Raw genomic sequence first — 17,681 nt, 5'->3', positions numbered from 1 at the left:
ACTAAGCTCTCTAATGCCTTCTCCCATGTAGGGGTAGTATGAGCATGGCATCACTGAGCATGCATGTCAAATACAAACAAGGAGCAGTGTGTAGAATTTAGTGGGATCTAGTGGTGAAGATGCTGATTGCAACAATTTGAATATAGCTCAGTCTTCCAAGCATGTAGAAGAAACTTTAGATCCAATAGATCCTTCTAAATATGACACACCGGACCTAGAGGTGTTGTATAGAACGTTTTTATAGAAGTTAGAGAAAGAAGAAGAATTTCACACTTGCTTGCAGTGTTGTGCATTCATTCATTTAAATTCCACATTACTTTTGCCAAGATCTGGCATCTGTTTGTTTGGATGTGTGCCTGTCTTGTTGGGTAGACAGCTGGGTGTTTGTCCCATGATGAAAGTGCGCACAGAGAAAATGAGAACTGGTTAGAATGTGTGAAAGTAATGGTGAAATACAAATAAATAAATAAAATGGCAAAAAAATGTCTTGCTTGAGATTTTCTTAATACGGTTTTAAAGTATTTTATATGTTTTATTGTTAAATGAGGGGTTTTGTATAGATCAACAGGTTTAAACTCCCAGACCAAAAGTACAATAGACCAAAGTTTGAGCCACTCAGCTCCTGCTTGTCATGTCTGACCTCTTGTGGTCAGACTCACCTGGAAGCCACATGACAGACTTGCCTCCTAAAAGATAGCAGAGTTCTAGTTAGACATGAGGAGACGAAGGCGGTGATATCTACAGCACAATTCAGTCCGATAATGCAAAATCTCAACAGACTACGAGAATCGAAATCATTAGAAAGCACTATCAGACTGGGCCATCCTCTTTGCATTTAGTTTGCTGGATTATGAGAAAACCAGGATGAGGTGGGAATAATCACAGCCCTTTTTACAGGTGAAGCAGGAAATTGCCACAGGCAGGAGATCAGGGCAGGACCTCCTATCTCAAAACACAACCATGCAAAGAACTACAAAAACACTTGGCAGTGACCTGGGAATTCTGGGGAGTCTCAAATGAAAGAGTCAATGTCAACACAGGGACCCAGACAGTAATATCTAAACAACAATGGACGACATTCATCTTCCCCAGAAGTTAAACCCTCTTTTTATTAATGTTTTATGACTGAATAGCCTACTTGCAAAACTAGATGACATCCCCATTAGCCTTTATATTAAGTGCTTCTTAGCAAATGTCAGCGTGCTAACCCGCTAAAGATGATGAACATTACACCTGTCAAACATCAACACGTGAGCTGTGTCATTGTTGTGTCTTTAACTTTATAAATGCCTATATTCTCTTGTTAATGGGGTCGAAAGAGTTACATTTGACCAGTAAGTGACTACGGAAAAACTCTGCCCCTCTCATCATAACACCTGTACCTCAAACACACTGAGTTTATTTTTCTTGAAAAGTCTCAGAAAACTTAACATAGGTCTCTATGAATATACTATTAAGCAAATCTGCTTAAAGCATTAACAGCATCTTCCAAATGTAACATTGTTAATTCAACTTCCTTCTTTAATATTGAAAATATTTTCTCTCCATGCATGAACATGTAAAAGAAGTGTGCCTTCTGAGCCTTTCTCTACAGTGTATATGTATATGTGTAAATGTAAACTGATGGTACTAATGTTGCAGTGTAATATTGTCAGATGCTGTTGTATTACAATGGATGAGGTTTTCTGTGTCATTTATCATGATATAATGTAATGTTACTTTATTATGATATTCTGTTGCTCTCTCATGCATACTTTGATTGTTCAAATAGGTTATATTAGTAAAGTGTAACATGCCTGTACATACAGCCACTACCCTGACTATGATTTATCAGATGGAGATTTACAGAAAGGGACAGTACTGGGAAGAATAGACCAGTGTGTATAAAGTTTTATTTGATTGATTTCTTGTAATTCACAGTAGCTTGAAATGAAGAGCTTTTGTGCATTTGACAAGTGGTGTCTAAATAAACTACAAATCTTAACAGATTTACTTGTGTCATTTCTACCTAGAAGCTCTGTTGCAATATTAAACTCATAGCTGTAAAGCATTTCAACAACTCTTAAGTGGGTGTAACTCATACAAATGTAACATATGGTTACCAAGATGATGAACATGATAAACATTAATACCTGTTAAACATCCATGCCATTGTGAGCATGTTAGCATTCAGTTTAAATCACCCCTGTGCTTATACGTAGCTGTTTGCATTTACTTTAGTGTTGTGACAAATGATCCCCTTCTCATGAAATAAATGTTGAGATGATGTGTTGTGGATAAATTAGGCCTACGTCTTTACATCACTTTAAAAATTATATCAATATTAAAAAGGATATATGTAGGATATATAAAAACACATGTGTAAGGCAAGCTAAACTGGTGTGTGTATCTTTGACTTTATAAATGACTATTCTCTTGTTAATGGAGTCGAAAGAGTTAAATTTGACCAGGAAGTGACTACGGAGCAGGGGAGGAGCCTTTATCAGCCTCAACATGCTGAAACGAAACTGAATGAGGAGACACCCAAAGTGTGCTTTGCTTTGAGGTTTTTTGCGCAGTTGTTGGTAAAGGTTGCTACTTTACAGGTAAGATTGAGAAAGATACTATAGTTCAATTGTTCCTTTTACTTTATGTGTTTCCTGTAGTGCATACAATAGAGCAAAAAGCTACTGTTTTAACATATTCAGCCCACTGAGTTGAACTAGACAAATTGTAATATTTTTTTTACTCATTAATTTTCAGATATGGCAACTGCAAGCAGTCTGCTGTCAGAGGAGAAGTTCTTGTGTTCTGTCTGTCTGGATGTGTTCACTGATCCAGTTACAACGCCATGTGGACACAACTTCTGCAGTGCATGTATCCATAAGTATTGGGACAGCAGTGACATGTGCCAGTGTCCATTATGCAAAAGGGAATTTTCTTCAAGACCTGAACTCCAAGTCAACACTTTTATATCTGAGTTAGCTGCTGACTATAAGACATTAGTTCAAGCCAAAGCCTCACCTCCAGGCACACAACTTCCTGAAACAGCAGACGTTCCTTGTGATATCTGCTCTGAGAAAAAGGTAAATGCCGTTAAATCTTGCCTGATGTGCCTAGCGTCTTTCTGTGAAGTTCACCTTGAGCCACATCGGAGAGTTGCTGGTCTCAAGAGCCACACATTATTAGACCCTGTGAAGAATCTTGATGACAGGATGTGCAAGACACACAGCAAGATAACAGAACTTTACTGTAGGACTGACCAGGCCTGTATTTGTGTCATGTGTATCAAAACCGATCACAAGGGTCATAATGTTGTCCCGCTCGAGGAAGAATATGAAGCAGTGATGGCAAGAAAAGATGAGACAGTAGCAAATATCCAAAGGATGATCCAATCACGGTCTGAGAAGATAGCAGAAATTGAAAACTCAGTTGACGTCAGCCAGAAAGAAGCTGAGAAAGAGAAAGAAGCCAGTGTGCAGGTCTTCACTGACTTGATCCGCTCCATTCAGAGAAGCCAGGCCGAGCTTGTTGAGGTGATTGAGGAGAGGTACAGAGCAACAAAGCAAAAGGCTGAAGGTTTTCTCACACAATTGAAGATGGAGGTCGCTGAGCTTGAAAGCAGAAGCAACCAGCTGGAGCAGCTGTCACAGTCTGAGGATCACCATCATTTTCTCCAGAGCTTCCCAACCCTGTGCTCTCCTTTAGACAAGGACTGGAGCAACATTAGTGTTCAGAGTGATCTGTCTTTTGAGGGCGTCAGAGGGGCTGTGACTCTGCTGAAACAGAGAGTTAATGAAATAATGCAAAAGCTTCCTGAGATCAAAATGAAAAGAATGAGAGATCATGCAGTGGACTTGACTCTTGACCCTGACACAGCATATTGCTCACTTGTCATAAGTGAGGATGGAAAACAAGTGATAGATGGAGATACAAAACAGAGTGTTCCCTACAATCCAAAGAGATTTGACACATGTCCAGAGGTTTTGGCAAAGGAGGGATTCACAACAGGGAAGTTTTACTATGAGGTGCAAGTGAAAGGAAAGACTGCATGGGTTATTGGAGTGGTCAGAGAGTCAATTGATAGAAAGACGAACATACCTCTGGCAGTTGAAAACGGTTACTGGACCATTGAGCTTAATGAGGGTATATATATATATGCATGTGCATCACCGAGAGTTGAAATCACACTGAAAAAAAAGCTTCAGAAGGTGGGAATCTTTCTAGCCTATGAAGACGGAGTGGTTTCTTTCTATGATGTGAATTCTAAATCACATATCTATTCTTTCACCGGCTGCCACTTCACAGAGAAACTTTACCCATACTTCTGTCTTCAAGTCAATGAGAATGGAAAAAACTCTGCCCCTCTCATCATAACACCTGTACCTCAAACACACTGAGTTTATTTTTATGAAAGGTCACAGAAAACTTAACAGAGGTCTCTATGAATATACTTTCCAAATCTGCTTAAAGCATTAACAGCATCTTCCAAATGTAATATTGTTAATTCAACTTCCTTCTTTAATATTGAAAATATTTCTCTCCATACATGAACATGTAAAAGAAGTGTGCCTTCTGAGCCTTTCTCTACAGTGTATATGTATATGTGTGTAAATGTAAACTGATGGTACTAATGTTGCAGTGTAATATTGTCAGATGCTGTTGTATTACAATGGATGAGGTTTTCTGTGTCATTTATCATGATATAATGTAATGTTACTTTGTTATGATATTCTGTTGCTCTCTCATGCATACTTTGATTGTTCAAATAGGTTATATTAGTAAAGTGTAACATGCCTGTACATACAGCCACTACCCTGACTATGATTTATCAGATGGAGATTTACAGAAAGGGACAGTACTGGGAAGAATAGACCAGTGTGTATAAAGTTTTATTTCATTGATTTCTTGTAATTCACAGTATCTTGAAATTAAGAGCTTTTGTGCATTTGACAAGTGGTGTCTAAATAAACTACAAATCATGACGGATTTACTTGTGTCATTTCTACCTAGAAGCTCTGTTGCAATATTAAACTCATAGCTGTAAAGCATTTCAACAACTCTTAAGTGGGTGTAACTCATACAAATGTAACATATGGTTACCAAGATGGTGAACATGATAAACATTAATACCTGTTAAACATCCATGCCATTGTGAGCATGTTAGCATTCAGTTTAAATCACCCCTGTGCTTATACGTAGCTGTTTGCATTTACTTTAGTGTTGTGACAAATGATCCCCTTCTCATGAAATAAATGTTGAGATGATGTGTTGTGGATAAATTAGGCCTACGTCTTTACATCACTTTAAAAATTATATCAATATTAAAAAAGATATATGTAGGATATATAAAAAACACATGTGTAAGGCAAGCTAAACTGGTGTGTGTATCTTTGACTTTATAAATGACTATTCTCTTGTTAATGGAGTCGAAAGAGTTAAATTTGACCAGGAAGTGACTACGGAGCAGGGGAGGAGCCTTTATCAGCCTCAACATGCTGAAACGAAACTGAATGAGGAGACACCCAAAGTGTGCTTTGCTTTGAGGTTTTTTGCGCAGTTGTTGGTAAAAGTTGCTACTTTACAGGTAAGATTGAGAAAGATACTATAGTTCAATTGTTCCTTTTACTTTATGTGTTTCCTGTAGTGCATACAATAGAGCAAAAAGTGACTGTTTTAACATATTCAGCCCACTGAACTGAAATGGATGAATTGTAATTTTTTTTACTCATTAATTTTCAGATATGGCAACTGCAAGCAGTCTGCTGTCAGAGGAGAAGTTCTTGTGTTCTGTCTGTCTGGATGTGTTCACTGATCCAGTTACAACACCATGTGGACACAACTTCTGCAGTGCATGTATCCATAAGTATTGGGACAGCAGTGACATGTGCCAGTGTCCATTATGCAAAAGGGTATTTTCTCCAAGACCTGAACTCCTAGTTAATACTGTTATGTCTGAGTTAGCTGCTGACTATAAAACATTAGTTCAAGCCAAAGCCTCACCTCCAGGCACACAACTTCCTGAAACAGCAGACGTTCCTTGTGATATCTGCTCTGAGAAAAAGGTAAATGCCGTCAAATCTTGCCTGACGTGCCTAGCGTCTTTCTGTGAAGTGCACCTTGAGCCACATCGGAGAGTTGCTGGTCTCAAGAGCCACACATTATTAGACCCTGTGAAGAATCTTGATGACAGGATGTGCAAGACACACAGCAAGATAACAGAACTTTACTGTAGGACTGACCAGGCCTGTATTTGTGTCATGTGTTTCAAAACCGATCACAAGGGTCACAATGTTGTCCCGCTCGAGGAAGAATATGAAGCAGTGATGGCAAGAAAAGATGAGACAGTAGCAAATATCCAAAAGATGATCCAATCACGGTCTGAGAAGATAGCAGAAATTGAAAACTCAGTTGACGTCAGCCAGAAAGAAGCTGAGAAAGAGAAAGAAGCCAGTGTGCAGGTCTTCACTGACTTGATCCGCTCCATTCAGAGAAGCCAGGCCGAGCTTGTTGAGGTGATTGAGGAGAGGTACAGAGCAACAAAGCAAAAGGCTGAAGGTTTTCTCACACAACTGAAGATGGAGGTCGCTGAGCTTGAAAGCAGAAGCAACCAGCTGGAGCAGCTGTCACAGTCTGAGGATCACCATCATTTTCTCCAGAGCTTCCCAACCCTGTGCTCTCCTTTAGACAAGGACTGGAGCAACATTAGTGTTCAGAGTGATCTGTCTTTTGAGGGCGTCAGAGCGGCTGTGAATCTGCTGAAACAGAGAGTTAATGAAATAATGGAAGAGCTTCCTGAGATCAAAATGAAAAGAATGAGAGAGCATGCAGTGGACTTGACTTTTGACCCTGACACAGCATATTGCTCTCTTGTCATAAGTGAGGATGGAAAACAAGTGATATGTGGAGACACAGAACAGAGTGTTCCCTACAATCCAAAGAGATTTGAAATGTATGCAGAGGTTTTGGCAAAGGAGGGATTGACAACAGGGAAGTTTTACTATGAGGTGCAAGTGAAAGGAAAGACTGACTGGATTGTTGGAGTGGTCAGAGAGTCAATTAATAGGAAGGAGAAACTACCTCTGTCAGTTAAAAATGGCGCCTGGGTCATTGGGCTTGATGACGGTATATATGGTGCATTTGAATCAAAGAGCGTTAAATTAACACTGAAAAAAAAGCTTCAGAAGGTGGGCATCTTTGTGGCTTATGAAGGGGGAGTGGTTTCTTTCTATGATGTGAATTCTAAATCACATATCTATTCTTTCACTGGCTGCCACTTCACAGAGAAACTTTACCCATACTTCTGTCTTCAAGTCAATGAGAATGGAAAAAACTCTGCCCCTCTCATCATAACACCTGTACCTCAAACACACTGAGTTTATTTTTCTTGAAAGGTCACAGAAAACGTAACATAGGTCTCTATTAATATACTTTGCAAATCTGCTTAAAGCATTAACAGCATCTTCCAAATGTAACATTGTTAATTCAACTTCCTTCTTTAATATTGAAAATATTTTCTCTCCATGCATGAACATGTAAAAGAAGTGTGCCTTCTGAGCCTTTCTCTACAGTGTATATGTGTGATGGCCGCCCTAGCAGCCACACATTGAGGCACAAAGCGCATGGTGGTAACTCTTTCTTTGTTTGATTATATTTAGGCTTAGAACATTAGACACGATTGACAATAAATAACTGGACACAGATTTTGGATTCATAATACATAGTTTTATTATCCGGTTTTGACAGTAGTTATCTTTTTGGGTGCACACAATTAGTTAACTTTTGTTGTCAATTTTCTGTATTAGATTCATTCAGGTTATTTTTCATTGCATTAATTCATTTTTCTTTGAGTTACCAGTTCCTGGGTGCTGCTGCTGACGATGTTGCATGGCTGACAAAGGAAGTGCCGGCAGATTCAGAGACACTTAAAAGGGGTTGGGCCGATAATTGGGCTACACCATGTTGGCTGGAATCATGGGGAGAGGAAGTGATTTCTCTTTGTTTGAGTTTAGTTATTTCTGATTATTATGCTTTTTGATGTTTAGTATTTCAGTATTTCCCTTAGTTAATAATTGGCTGCATTATCTGGATATTATTGGAGGGTATTATGGTTTGTTTAAATGTTATGTTTTAGTCTATTCCCCCTGTGTGTCAGAGTGGCCTGATCAGCCACTATTTAAGTTCCCCCAATGTCTCAGTTTAGTTGGGTTGGTGTGGTGTGTTCGTTCAGTTAATGTAGCCTGAGTTAAGTTCTGTTTAGTTGACCTCTTTTATGGGCCCAGAACATTTTGTATATTTTGTAAATTGATTATTTTCACACTTTTTTTGTGAATAAAAGGATTTTTTGTGAAAATTTACCTTTGACTCCTCATGCCTGCCAGCTCGGTCCCTGACAATATGTATATGTGTAAATGTAAACTGATGGTACTAATGTTGCAGTGTAATATTGTCAGATGCTGTTGTATTACAATGGATGAGGTTTTCTGTGTCATTTATCATGATATAATGTAATGTTACTTTATTATGATATTCTGTTGCTCTCTCATGCATACTTTGATTGTTCAAATAGGTTATATTAGTAAAGTGTAACATGCCTGTACATACAGCCACTACCCTGACTATGATTTCAGATGGAGATTTACAGAAAGGGACAGTACTGGGAAGAATAGACCAGTGTGTATAAAGTTTTTATTTGATGGATTTCTTGTAATTCACAGTAGCTTGAAATGAAGAGCTTTTGTGCATTTGACAAGTGGTGTCTAAATAAACTACAAATCTTGACAGATTTACTTGTGTCATTTCTACCTAGAAGCTCTGTTGCAATATTAAACTCATAGCTGTAAAGCATTTCAACAACTCTTAAGTGGGTGTAACTCATACAAATGTAACATATGGTTACCAAGATGATGAACATGATAAACATTAATACCTGTTAAACATCCATGCCATTGTGAGCATGTTAGCATTCAGTTTAAATCACCCCTGTGCTTATACGTAGCTGTTTGCATTTACTTTAGTGTTGTGACAAATGATCCCCTTCTCATGAAATAAATGTTGAGATGATGTGTTGTGGATAAATTAGGCCTACGTCTTTACATCACTTTAAAAATTATATCAATATTAAAAAGGATATATGTAGGATATATAAAAAACACATGTGTAAGGCAAGCTAAACTGGTGTGTGTATCTTTGACTTTATAAATGACTATTCTCTTGTTAATGGAGTCGAAAGAGTTAAATTTGACCAGGAAGTGACTACGGAGCAGGGGAGGAGCCTTTATCAGCCTCAACATGCTGAAACGAAACTGAATGAGGAGACACCCAAAGTGTGCTTTGCTTTGAGGTTTTTTGCGCAGTTGTTGGTAAAAGTTGCTACTTTACAGGTAAGATTGAGAAAGATACTATAGTTCAATTGTTCCTTTTACTTTATGTGTTTCCTGTAGTGCATACAATAGAGCAAAAAGCTACTGTTTTAACATATTCAGCCCACTGAGTTGAACTAGACAAATTGTAATTCTTTTTTACTCATTAATTTTCAGATATGGCAACTGCAAGCAGTCTGCTGTCAGAGGAGAAGTTCTTGTGTTCTGTCTGTCTGGATGTGTTCACTGATCCAGTCTCAACACCATGTGGACACAACTTCTGCAGTGCATGTATCCATAAGTATTGGGACAGCAGTGACATGTGCCAGTGTCCATTATGTAAAAGGGTATTTTCTTCAAGACCTGAACTCCAAGTCAACACTTTTATATCTGAGTTAGCTGCTGACTATAAGACATTAGTTCAAGCCAAAGCCTCACCTCCAGGCACACAACTTCCTGAAACAGCAGACGTTCCTTGTGATATCTGCTCTGAGAAAAAGGTAAATGCCATTAAATCTTGCCTGATGTGCCTAGCGTCTTTCTGTGAAGTTCACCTTGAGCCACATCGGAGAGTTGCTGGTCTCAAGAGCCACACATTATTAGACCCTGTGAAGAATCTTGATGACAGGATGTGCAAGACACACAGCAAGATAACAGAACTTTACTGTAGGACTGACCAGGCCTGTATTTGTGTCATGTGTATCAAAACCGATCACAAGGGTCACAATGTTGTCCCGCTCGAGGAAGAATATGAAGCAGTGATGGCAAGAAAAGATGAGACAGTAGCAAATATCCAAAGGATGATCCAATCACGGTCTGAGAAGATAGCAGAAATTGAAAACTCAGTTGACGTCAGCCAGAAAGAAGCTGAGAAAGAGAAAGAAGCCAGTGTGCAGGTCTTCACTGACTTGATCCGCTCCATTCAGAGAAGCCAGGCCGAGCTTGTTGAGGTGATTGAGGAGAGGTACAGAGCAACAAAGCAAAAGGCTGAAGGTTTTCTCACACAATTGAAGATGGAGGTCGCTGAGCTTGAAAGCAGAAGCAACCAGCTGGAGCAGCTGTCACAGTCTGAGGATCACCATCATTTTCTCCAGAGCTTCCCAACCCTGTGCTCTCCTTTAGACAAGGACTGGAGCAACATTAGTGTTCAGAGTGATCTGTCTTTTGAGGGCGTCAGAGGGGCTGTGACTCTGCTGAAACAGAGAGTTAATGAAATAATGCAAAAGCTTCCTGAGATCAAAATGAAAAGAATGAGAGAGCATGCAGTGGACTTGACTTTTGACCCTGACACAGCATATTGCTCACTTGTCATAAGTGAGGATGGAAAACAAGTGATAGATGGAGACACAGAACAGACTGTTCCCTACAATCCAAAGAGATTTGACACATGTCCAGAGGTTTTGGCAAAGGAGGGATTCACAACAGGGAAGTTTTACTATGAGGTGCAAGTGAAAGGAAAGACTGCATGGGTTATTGGAGTGGTCAGAGAGTCAATTGATAGAAAGACGAACATACCTCTGGCAGTTGAAAACGGTTACTGGACCATTGAGCTTAATGAGGGTATATATATATATGCATGTGCATCACCGAGAGTTGAAATCACACTGAAAAAAAAGCTTCAGAAGGTGGGAATCTTTCTAGCCTATGAAGACGGAGTGGTTTCTTTCTATGATGTGAATTCTAAATCACATATCTATTCTTTCACCGGCTGCCACTTCACAGAGAAACTTTACCCATACTTCTGTCTTCAAGTCAATGAGAATGGAAAAAACTCTGCCCCTCTCATCATAACACCTGTACCTCAAACACACTGAGTTTATTTTTTATGAAAGGTCACAGAAAACTTAACAGAGGTCTCTATGAATATACTTTCCAAATCTGCTTAAAGCATTAACAGCATCTTCCAAATGTAATATTGTTAATTCAACTTCCTTCTTTAATATTGAAAATATTTCTCTCCATACATGAACATGTAAAAGAAGTGTGCCTTCTGAGCCTTTCTCTACAGTGTATATGTATATGTGTGTAAATGTAAACTGATGGTACTAATGTTGCAGTGTAATATTGTCAGATGCTGTTGTATTACAATGGATGAGGTTTTCTGTGTCATTTATCATGATATAATGTAATGTTACTTTGTTATGATATTCTGTTGCTCTCTCATGCATACTTTGATTGTTCAAATAGGTTATATTAGTAAAGTGTAACATGCCTGTACATACAGCCACTACCCTGACTATGATTTATCAGATGGAGATTTACAGAAAGGGACAGTACTGGGAAGAATAGACCAGTGTGTATAAAGTTTTATTTCATTGATTTCTTGTAATTCACAGTATCTTGAAATTAAGAGCTTTTGTGCATTTGACAAGTGGTGTCTAAATAAACTACAAATCATGACGGATTTACTTGTGTCATTTCTACCTAGAAGCTCTGTTGCAATATTAAACTCATAGCTGTAAAGCATTTCAACAACTCTTAAGTGGGTGTAACTCATACAAATGTAACATATGGTTACCAAGATGGTGAACATGATAAACATTAATACCTGTTAAACATCCATGCCATTGTGAGCATGTTAGCATTCAGTTTAAATCACCCCTGTGCTTATACGTAGCTGTTTGCATTTACTTTAGTGTTGTGACAAATGATCCCCTTCTCATGAAATAAATGTTGAGATGATGTGTTGTGGATAAATTAGGCCTACGTCTTTACATCACTTTAAAAATTATATCAATATTAAAAAGATATATGTAGGATATATAAAAAACACATGTGTAAGGCAAGCTAAACTGGTGTGTGTATCTTTGACTTTATAAATGACTATTCTCTTGTTAATGGAGTCGAAAGAGTTAAATTTGACCAGGAAGTGACTACGGAGCAGGGGAGGAGCCTTTATCAGCCTCAACATGCTGAAACGAAACTGAATGAGGAGACACCCAAAGTGTGCTTTGCTTTGAGGTTTTTTGCGCAGTTGTTGGTAAAAGTTGCTACTTTACAGGTAAGATTGAGAAAGATACTATAGTTCAATTGTTCCTTTTACTTTATGTGTTTCCTGTAGTGCATACAATAGAGCAAAAAGTGACTGTTTTAACATATTCAGCCCACTGAACTGAAATGGATGAATTGTAATTTTTTTTACTCATTAATTTTCAGATATGGCAACTGCAAGCAGTCTGCTGTCAGAGGAGAAGTTCTTGTGTTCTGTCTGTCTGGATGTGTTCACTGATCCAGTTACAACACCATGTGGACACAACTTCTGCAGTGCATGTATCCATAAGTATTGGGACAGCAGTGACATGTGCCAGTGTCCATTATGCAAAAGGGTATTTTCTCCAAGACCTGAACTCCTAGTTAATACTGTTATGTCTGAGTTAGCTGCTGACTATAAAACATTAGTTCAAGCCAAAGCCTCACCTCCAGGCACACAACTTCCTGAAACAGCAGACGTTCCTTGTGATATCTGCTCTGAGAAAAAGGTAAATGCCGTCAAATCTTGCCTGACGTGCCTAGCGTCTTTCTGTGAAGTGCACCTTGAGCCACATCGGAGAGTTGCTGGTCTCAAGAGCCACACATTATTAGACCCTGTGAAGAATCTTGATGACAGGATGTGCAAGACACACAGCAAGATAACAGAACTTTACTGTAGGACTGACCAGGCCTGTATATGTGTCATGTGTTTCAAAACCGATCACAAGGGTCACAATGTTGTCCCGCTCGAGGAAGAATATGAAGCAGTGATGGCAAGAAAAGATGAGACAGTAGCAAATATCCAAAAGATGATCCAATCACGGTCTGAGAAGATAGCAGAAATTGAAAACTCAGTTGACGTCAGCCAGAAAGAAGCTGAGAAAGAGAAAGAAGCCAGTGTGCAGGTCTTCACTGACTTGATCTGCTCCATTCAGAGAAGCCAGGCCGAGCTTGTTGAGGTGATTGAGGAGAGGTACAGAGCAACAAAGCAAAAGGCTGAAGGTTTTCTCACACAACTGAAGATGGAGGTCGCTGAGCTTGAAAGCAGAAGCAACCAGCTGGAGCAGCTGTCACAGTCTGAGGATCACCATCATTTTCTCCAGAGCTTCCCAACCCTGTGCTCTCCTTTAGACAAGGACTGGAGCAACATTAGTGTTCAGAGTGATCTGTCTTTTGAGGGCGTCAGAGGGGCTGTGACTCTGCTGAAACAGAGAGTTAATGAAATAATGGAAGAGCTTCCTGAGATCAAAATGAAAAGAATGAGAGAGCATGCAGTGGACTTGACTTTTGACCCTGACACAGCATTTTGCTCACTTGTCATAAGTGAGGATGGAAAACAAGTGATATGTGGAGACACAAAACAGAGTGTTCCCTACAATCCAAAGAGATTTGAAACATGTACAGAGGTTTTGGCAAAGGAGGGATTCACAACAGGGAAGTTTTACTATGAGGTGCAAGTGAAAGGAAAGACTGACTGGATTGTTGGAGTGGTCAGAGAGTCAATTAATAGGAAGGAGAAACTACCTCTGTCAGTTAAAAATGGCGCCTGGGTCATTGGGCTTGATGACGGTATATATGGTGCATTTGAATCAAAGAGCGTTAAATTAACACTGAAAAAAAAGCTTCAGAAGGTGGGCATCTTTGTGGCTTATGAAGGGGGAGTGGTTTCTTTCTATAATGTGAATTCTAAATCACATATGTTTTCTTTCACTGGTTACCACTTCACAGAGAAACTTTACCCATACTTTGGTCTTCAAGGCAATGAGAATGGAAAAAACTCTGCCCCTCTCATCATAACACCTGTACCTCAAACACACTGAGTTTATTTTTCTTGAAAAGTCTCAGAAAACGTAACATAGGTCTCTATTAATATACTTTGCAAATCTGCTTAAAGCATTAACAGCATCTTCCAAATGTAACATTGTTAATTCAACTTCCTTCTTTAATATTGAAAATATTTTCTCTCCATGGATGAACATGTAAAAGAAGTGTGCCTTCTGAGCCTTTCTCTACAGTGTATATGTATATGTGTGTAAATATAAACTGATGATACTAATGTTGCAGTGTAATATTGTCAGATGCTGTTGTATTACAATGGATGAGGTTTTCTGTGTCATTTATCATGATATAATGTAATGTTACTTTATTATGATAATCTGTTGCTCTCTCATGCATACTTTGATTGTTCAAATAGGTTATATTAGTGTAACATGCCTGTACATACAGCCACTACCCTGACTATGATTTATCAGATGGAGATTTACAGAAAGGGACAGTACTGGGAAGAATAGACCAGTGTCTATAAAGTTTTTATTTGATGGATTTCTTGTAATTCACAATAGTTTGGAATGAAGAGCTTCTGTGCATTTGACAAGTGGTGTCTAAATAAACTACAAATCTTGACAGATTTACTTGTGTCATTTCTACCTAGAAGCTCTGTTGCAATATTAAACTCATAGCTGTAAAGCATTTGAACAACTCTTAAGTGGGTGTAACTCATAAAATTATAACATATGGTTACCAAGATGGTGAACATGATAAGAATTAATACATGCCATTGTGAGCATGTTAACATACTGACACACCATATTTCTTACCTGTTTAGAATATTTATGCACACCATATTTCTTACTGCATACTGCATATAATGTATATATATTCATTATAACCTTTATATTTTCTATTATATCTTTATAATATTTTTATTTGATTATTCTTTATTGTATTTTTACACTTCTGCACTCTTTGCACTACATTTCCCCTGTGCTGTTGGGTCAACAAATTTCTCCCACTGGGGATCAATAAAGGAACATCTTATCTGATCTTATCTTATCTGATTTTAGCTTTTTAGCCTCAATAACTACTGTGCCTAAATAGCCTCAGAGCTGCTAACATAACTTTCTAGTCTTATTGTGACAAGCCTTTCTCATCTTCTTATAAAATAAGATGAGAATTGAGATAAAATAGTTCCCTGTGGATACATTACATCTTTACAGCTCTTCCAAGATCAATCGATATATCAAGACTATAATTTGTAGGACACGTACAAATTATCTGTGAGCTAACATTTGTTGGAGATATTTGGCAAGAATAAAACTGGTGAGTCTATCTTTAACTGTTAAAATACTAATACTCTGGTTAATGAAGTTGAAAGTCAGCAGTCAGTCTGTCACTCGGACTAGTGTTGCCTCCTCCATCACACTCTCTGGAACCACAAGGCCCCGCCCCCTACATCATTCTCTCTGCTGCATCTTTTACATTTGCTGGAAGGGAAGGAGTTCGCAGAATTTAGTTATATTTTAAATTTGACCAGGAGGTGTTTAACCACACCGCATTGCAAGAGCCCTTACCATGGTCAACATGCTGAAATGGAACTCAATGAGGAGACACGCCAGGTGTAGTTTTTGGTATCAAAAACTTAAGTTTACAGGTAAGAAAGGTAATGTATGCCAGTTCAGTTGTTCCCTTTCTTTGTGGACTATAAAGAGGGAGTGGTTTTGTTCTATGATGTGAATTCTAAATCACATATGTATTCTTTCACCGGCTTCCACTTCACAGAGAAACTTTATCCATACTTCTGCCCTCAAGACAACACTGCCCCTCTCATCATAACGTATTTACCTCAAACAAACTGAGTTTGTTCTTCTTTAAACACCACTGAACAAATGAGCACTGCTGTTTTCTTTTAATTCACAGTGGCTTGAAATGAAGAGCTTTTTTGCATTTGACAAGCAGGTTTAAATAAACTAATATCTGGATGTGTCATTTATACCTAATCTCAGTCACAATATTAAAGTAGAAAAATACAGTCCCATTTTTTTTACAAGGCATTTACACGCCTTGAATGCAACACATCTGTTATGTACACACAGAACAATATAGTGCCTGTACACATTTCACCACTATAGATATGACAGCACAAGAGCAGCCAGGAGCTGGTTCAGTGTTTTTCACAAACACTGTACCAGCTGTATGATGGCACTCAGCTATGTCTCTGTCATGTTGCCGGCTTTGTGAGGCCTGCAAGTCAATCAATAGTCGTCCGCCCACTGCTTTCACTCCTGACTCCTGCCTATGTGCTCCTGCCCCCACACCGATGTGTGTGTTTGTGTGTGTGTGTGTGTGTGTGTGTGTGTGTGTGTGTGTGTGATAGAGTGGATGCACACATTATCTTCGAGTGTGATGCGTGGGCCGATGTTCTTAAGCACCGCTGATGAAGCTCATCCATAACTGTGACTAGAACCTGGTGTGTTTCATTGTGCTTGGATTTCATTAATGGGACACAAGCCTTTTTTTCTTTAGTGACAAATGTCTTGCAATATTTTTTTCAAAGTCGGATACTACTAAATCCTTTGATACAGTATGAATTGAGTGAGCAAGTCAGTAATGAAAGAGGAACAATGGAGACATCAACAGTACACTGTAGGGCGTGGAAATCAAACCTCCTAAAGTAGACATTTCCAAGAGGAAAGCAGTATGTAGTGGGGATATAAATGTATTTAATTGTGTGAACTTAAAATTGCAGTATTTTCCTTTTTGTATTCTCACTTAGACGAGTAAATTCCTAGAAAATCATCCATCATGCCTCACACTGAAGACATCTCATTACCAGACAGATGAGGGTCAGCTGTGTAATAAGGCGGAAAACGGAAATAGAGTAATTTTAAAGGTCGGTCCTATATGAGGTTGATTGTCAGATATGAGTGAATTTGCTTTACAGTGGAAGAGAAGGGATGGAAAGAAAAACCTGAAAGAACGCCAGGAGAGGGCAGTGGATATAAGAAGACTCCTGGAAAACGTGTTAAGATGGCCAATCACGGCTCTCTCTATGGATTCAAAAAGGAGCATGTTGCACACCACAATCAGTGATGGCACAGTAGGTGTTTTGCCTTTCAGCGGCCAATGAAAAGCACCTGCTGTGACCTCACTGATTGGGATGAAGAAAGAGAGGATGTTGCAAGTTTCAGCTCATACAGAGGAGCACAGAGGGGGTCATGATACAGTTTCAACAAGTTCTCAGTACTCTACAAAGACTGTACGATTCTTTTTATTAATTCTATTTTTTTTTATTAGTGTCATCAAGGTCGTTAATGTGAAAATTGCCTCACACCAAAGCTATTTTTTAAACAAACAGGCGGCAATAACACACCATAAAAATACTGCATCCCAAATAAAAGTCGCACATTTAATTGTTCATCAAAAGGAAAAGTACTCATTATGCAGAATGGCCTCTTGCCAGTGTAATATTATTATAGAATTGGATCATTATTATTGTTGTATTAATATATATAAGTGGTACTTTAATGTTGCACTTATCACACTGCTGGGTAATCTATAACAATGCAGACAATTTATACCTGATACATGAAT

At 38.7% G+C, this 17,681-nt stretch overlaps 1 protein-coding gene across 17 annotated transcripts; it reads left to right on the top strand.

The window, feature by feature from the left end:
• The first annotated feature begins 2,416 nt into the window (after window positions 1–2,416).
• On the top strand, window positions 2,417–14,718 carry LOC127358688 (zinc finger protein RFP-like). Of its 17 annotated transcripts, XR_007882498.1 has the most exons (4): window positions 2,477–2,585; window positions 2,743–4,660; window positions 8,458–8,548; window positions 11,529–11,745. XR_007882498.1 is itself a non-coding variant. In XM_051391977.1 (3 exons), the coding sequence occupies exons 2-3, from the start codon at window positions 9,521–9,523 to the stop codon at window positions 14,129–14,131; spliced, it is 1,635 nt and encodes a 544-aa protein (XP_051247937.1). In that variant the 5' UTR covers window positions 2,417–2,585; window positions 9,519–9,520; the 3' UTR covers window positions 14,132–14,718. The 17 variants fall into 17 exon arrangements, 16 of the variants coding, with proteins under 16 accessions (XP_051247937.1, XP_051247947.1, XP_051247936.1 ...); XM_051391977.1 differs by lacking the exons at window positions 2,743–4,660; window positions 8,458–8,548; window positions 11,529–11,745 and adding exons at window positions 9,519–11,141; window positions 14,118–14,718 and having other exon boundaries at window positions 2,417–2,585; XM_051391987.1 differs by lacking the exons at window positions 8,458–8,548; window positions 11,529–11,745 and adding an exon at window positions 13,314–14,718 and having other exon boundaries at window positions 2,743–3,558.
• The last annotated feature ends 2,963 nt before the right edge of the window (window positions 14,719–17,681 follow it).

Source organism: Dicentrarchus labrax, unplaced genomic scaffold, assembly GCF_905237075.1.
Source record: "Dicentrarchus labrax unplaced genomic scaffold, dlabrax2021, whole genome shotgun sequence".
In the NCBI taxonomy this organism is placed as follows: Eukaryota; Metazoa; Chordata; class Actinopteri; family Moronidae; genus Dicentrarchus; species Dicentrarchus labrax.
This window is presented reverse-complemented; position numbering and strand designations above follow the sequence as displayed.

What these genes read in the sequence shown, in the direction of transcription:
- LOC127358688 (XM_051391977.1), top strand. Translation starts at nt 9,521, where the DNA reads ATGGCAACTGCAAGCAGTCTGCTGTCAGAGGAGAAGTTCTTGTGTTCT.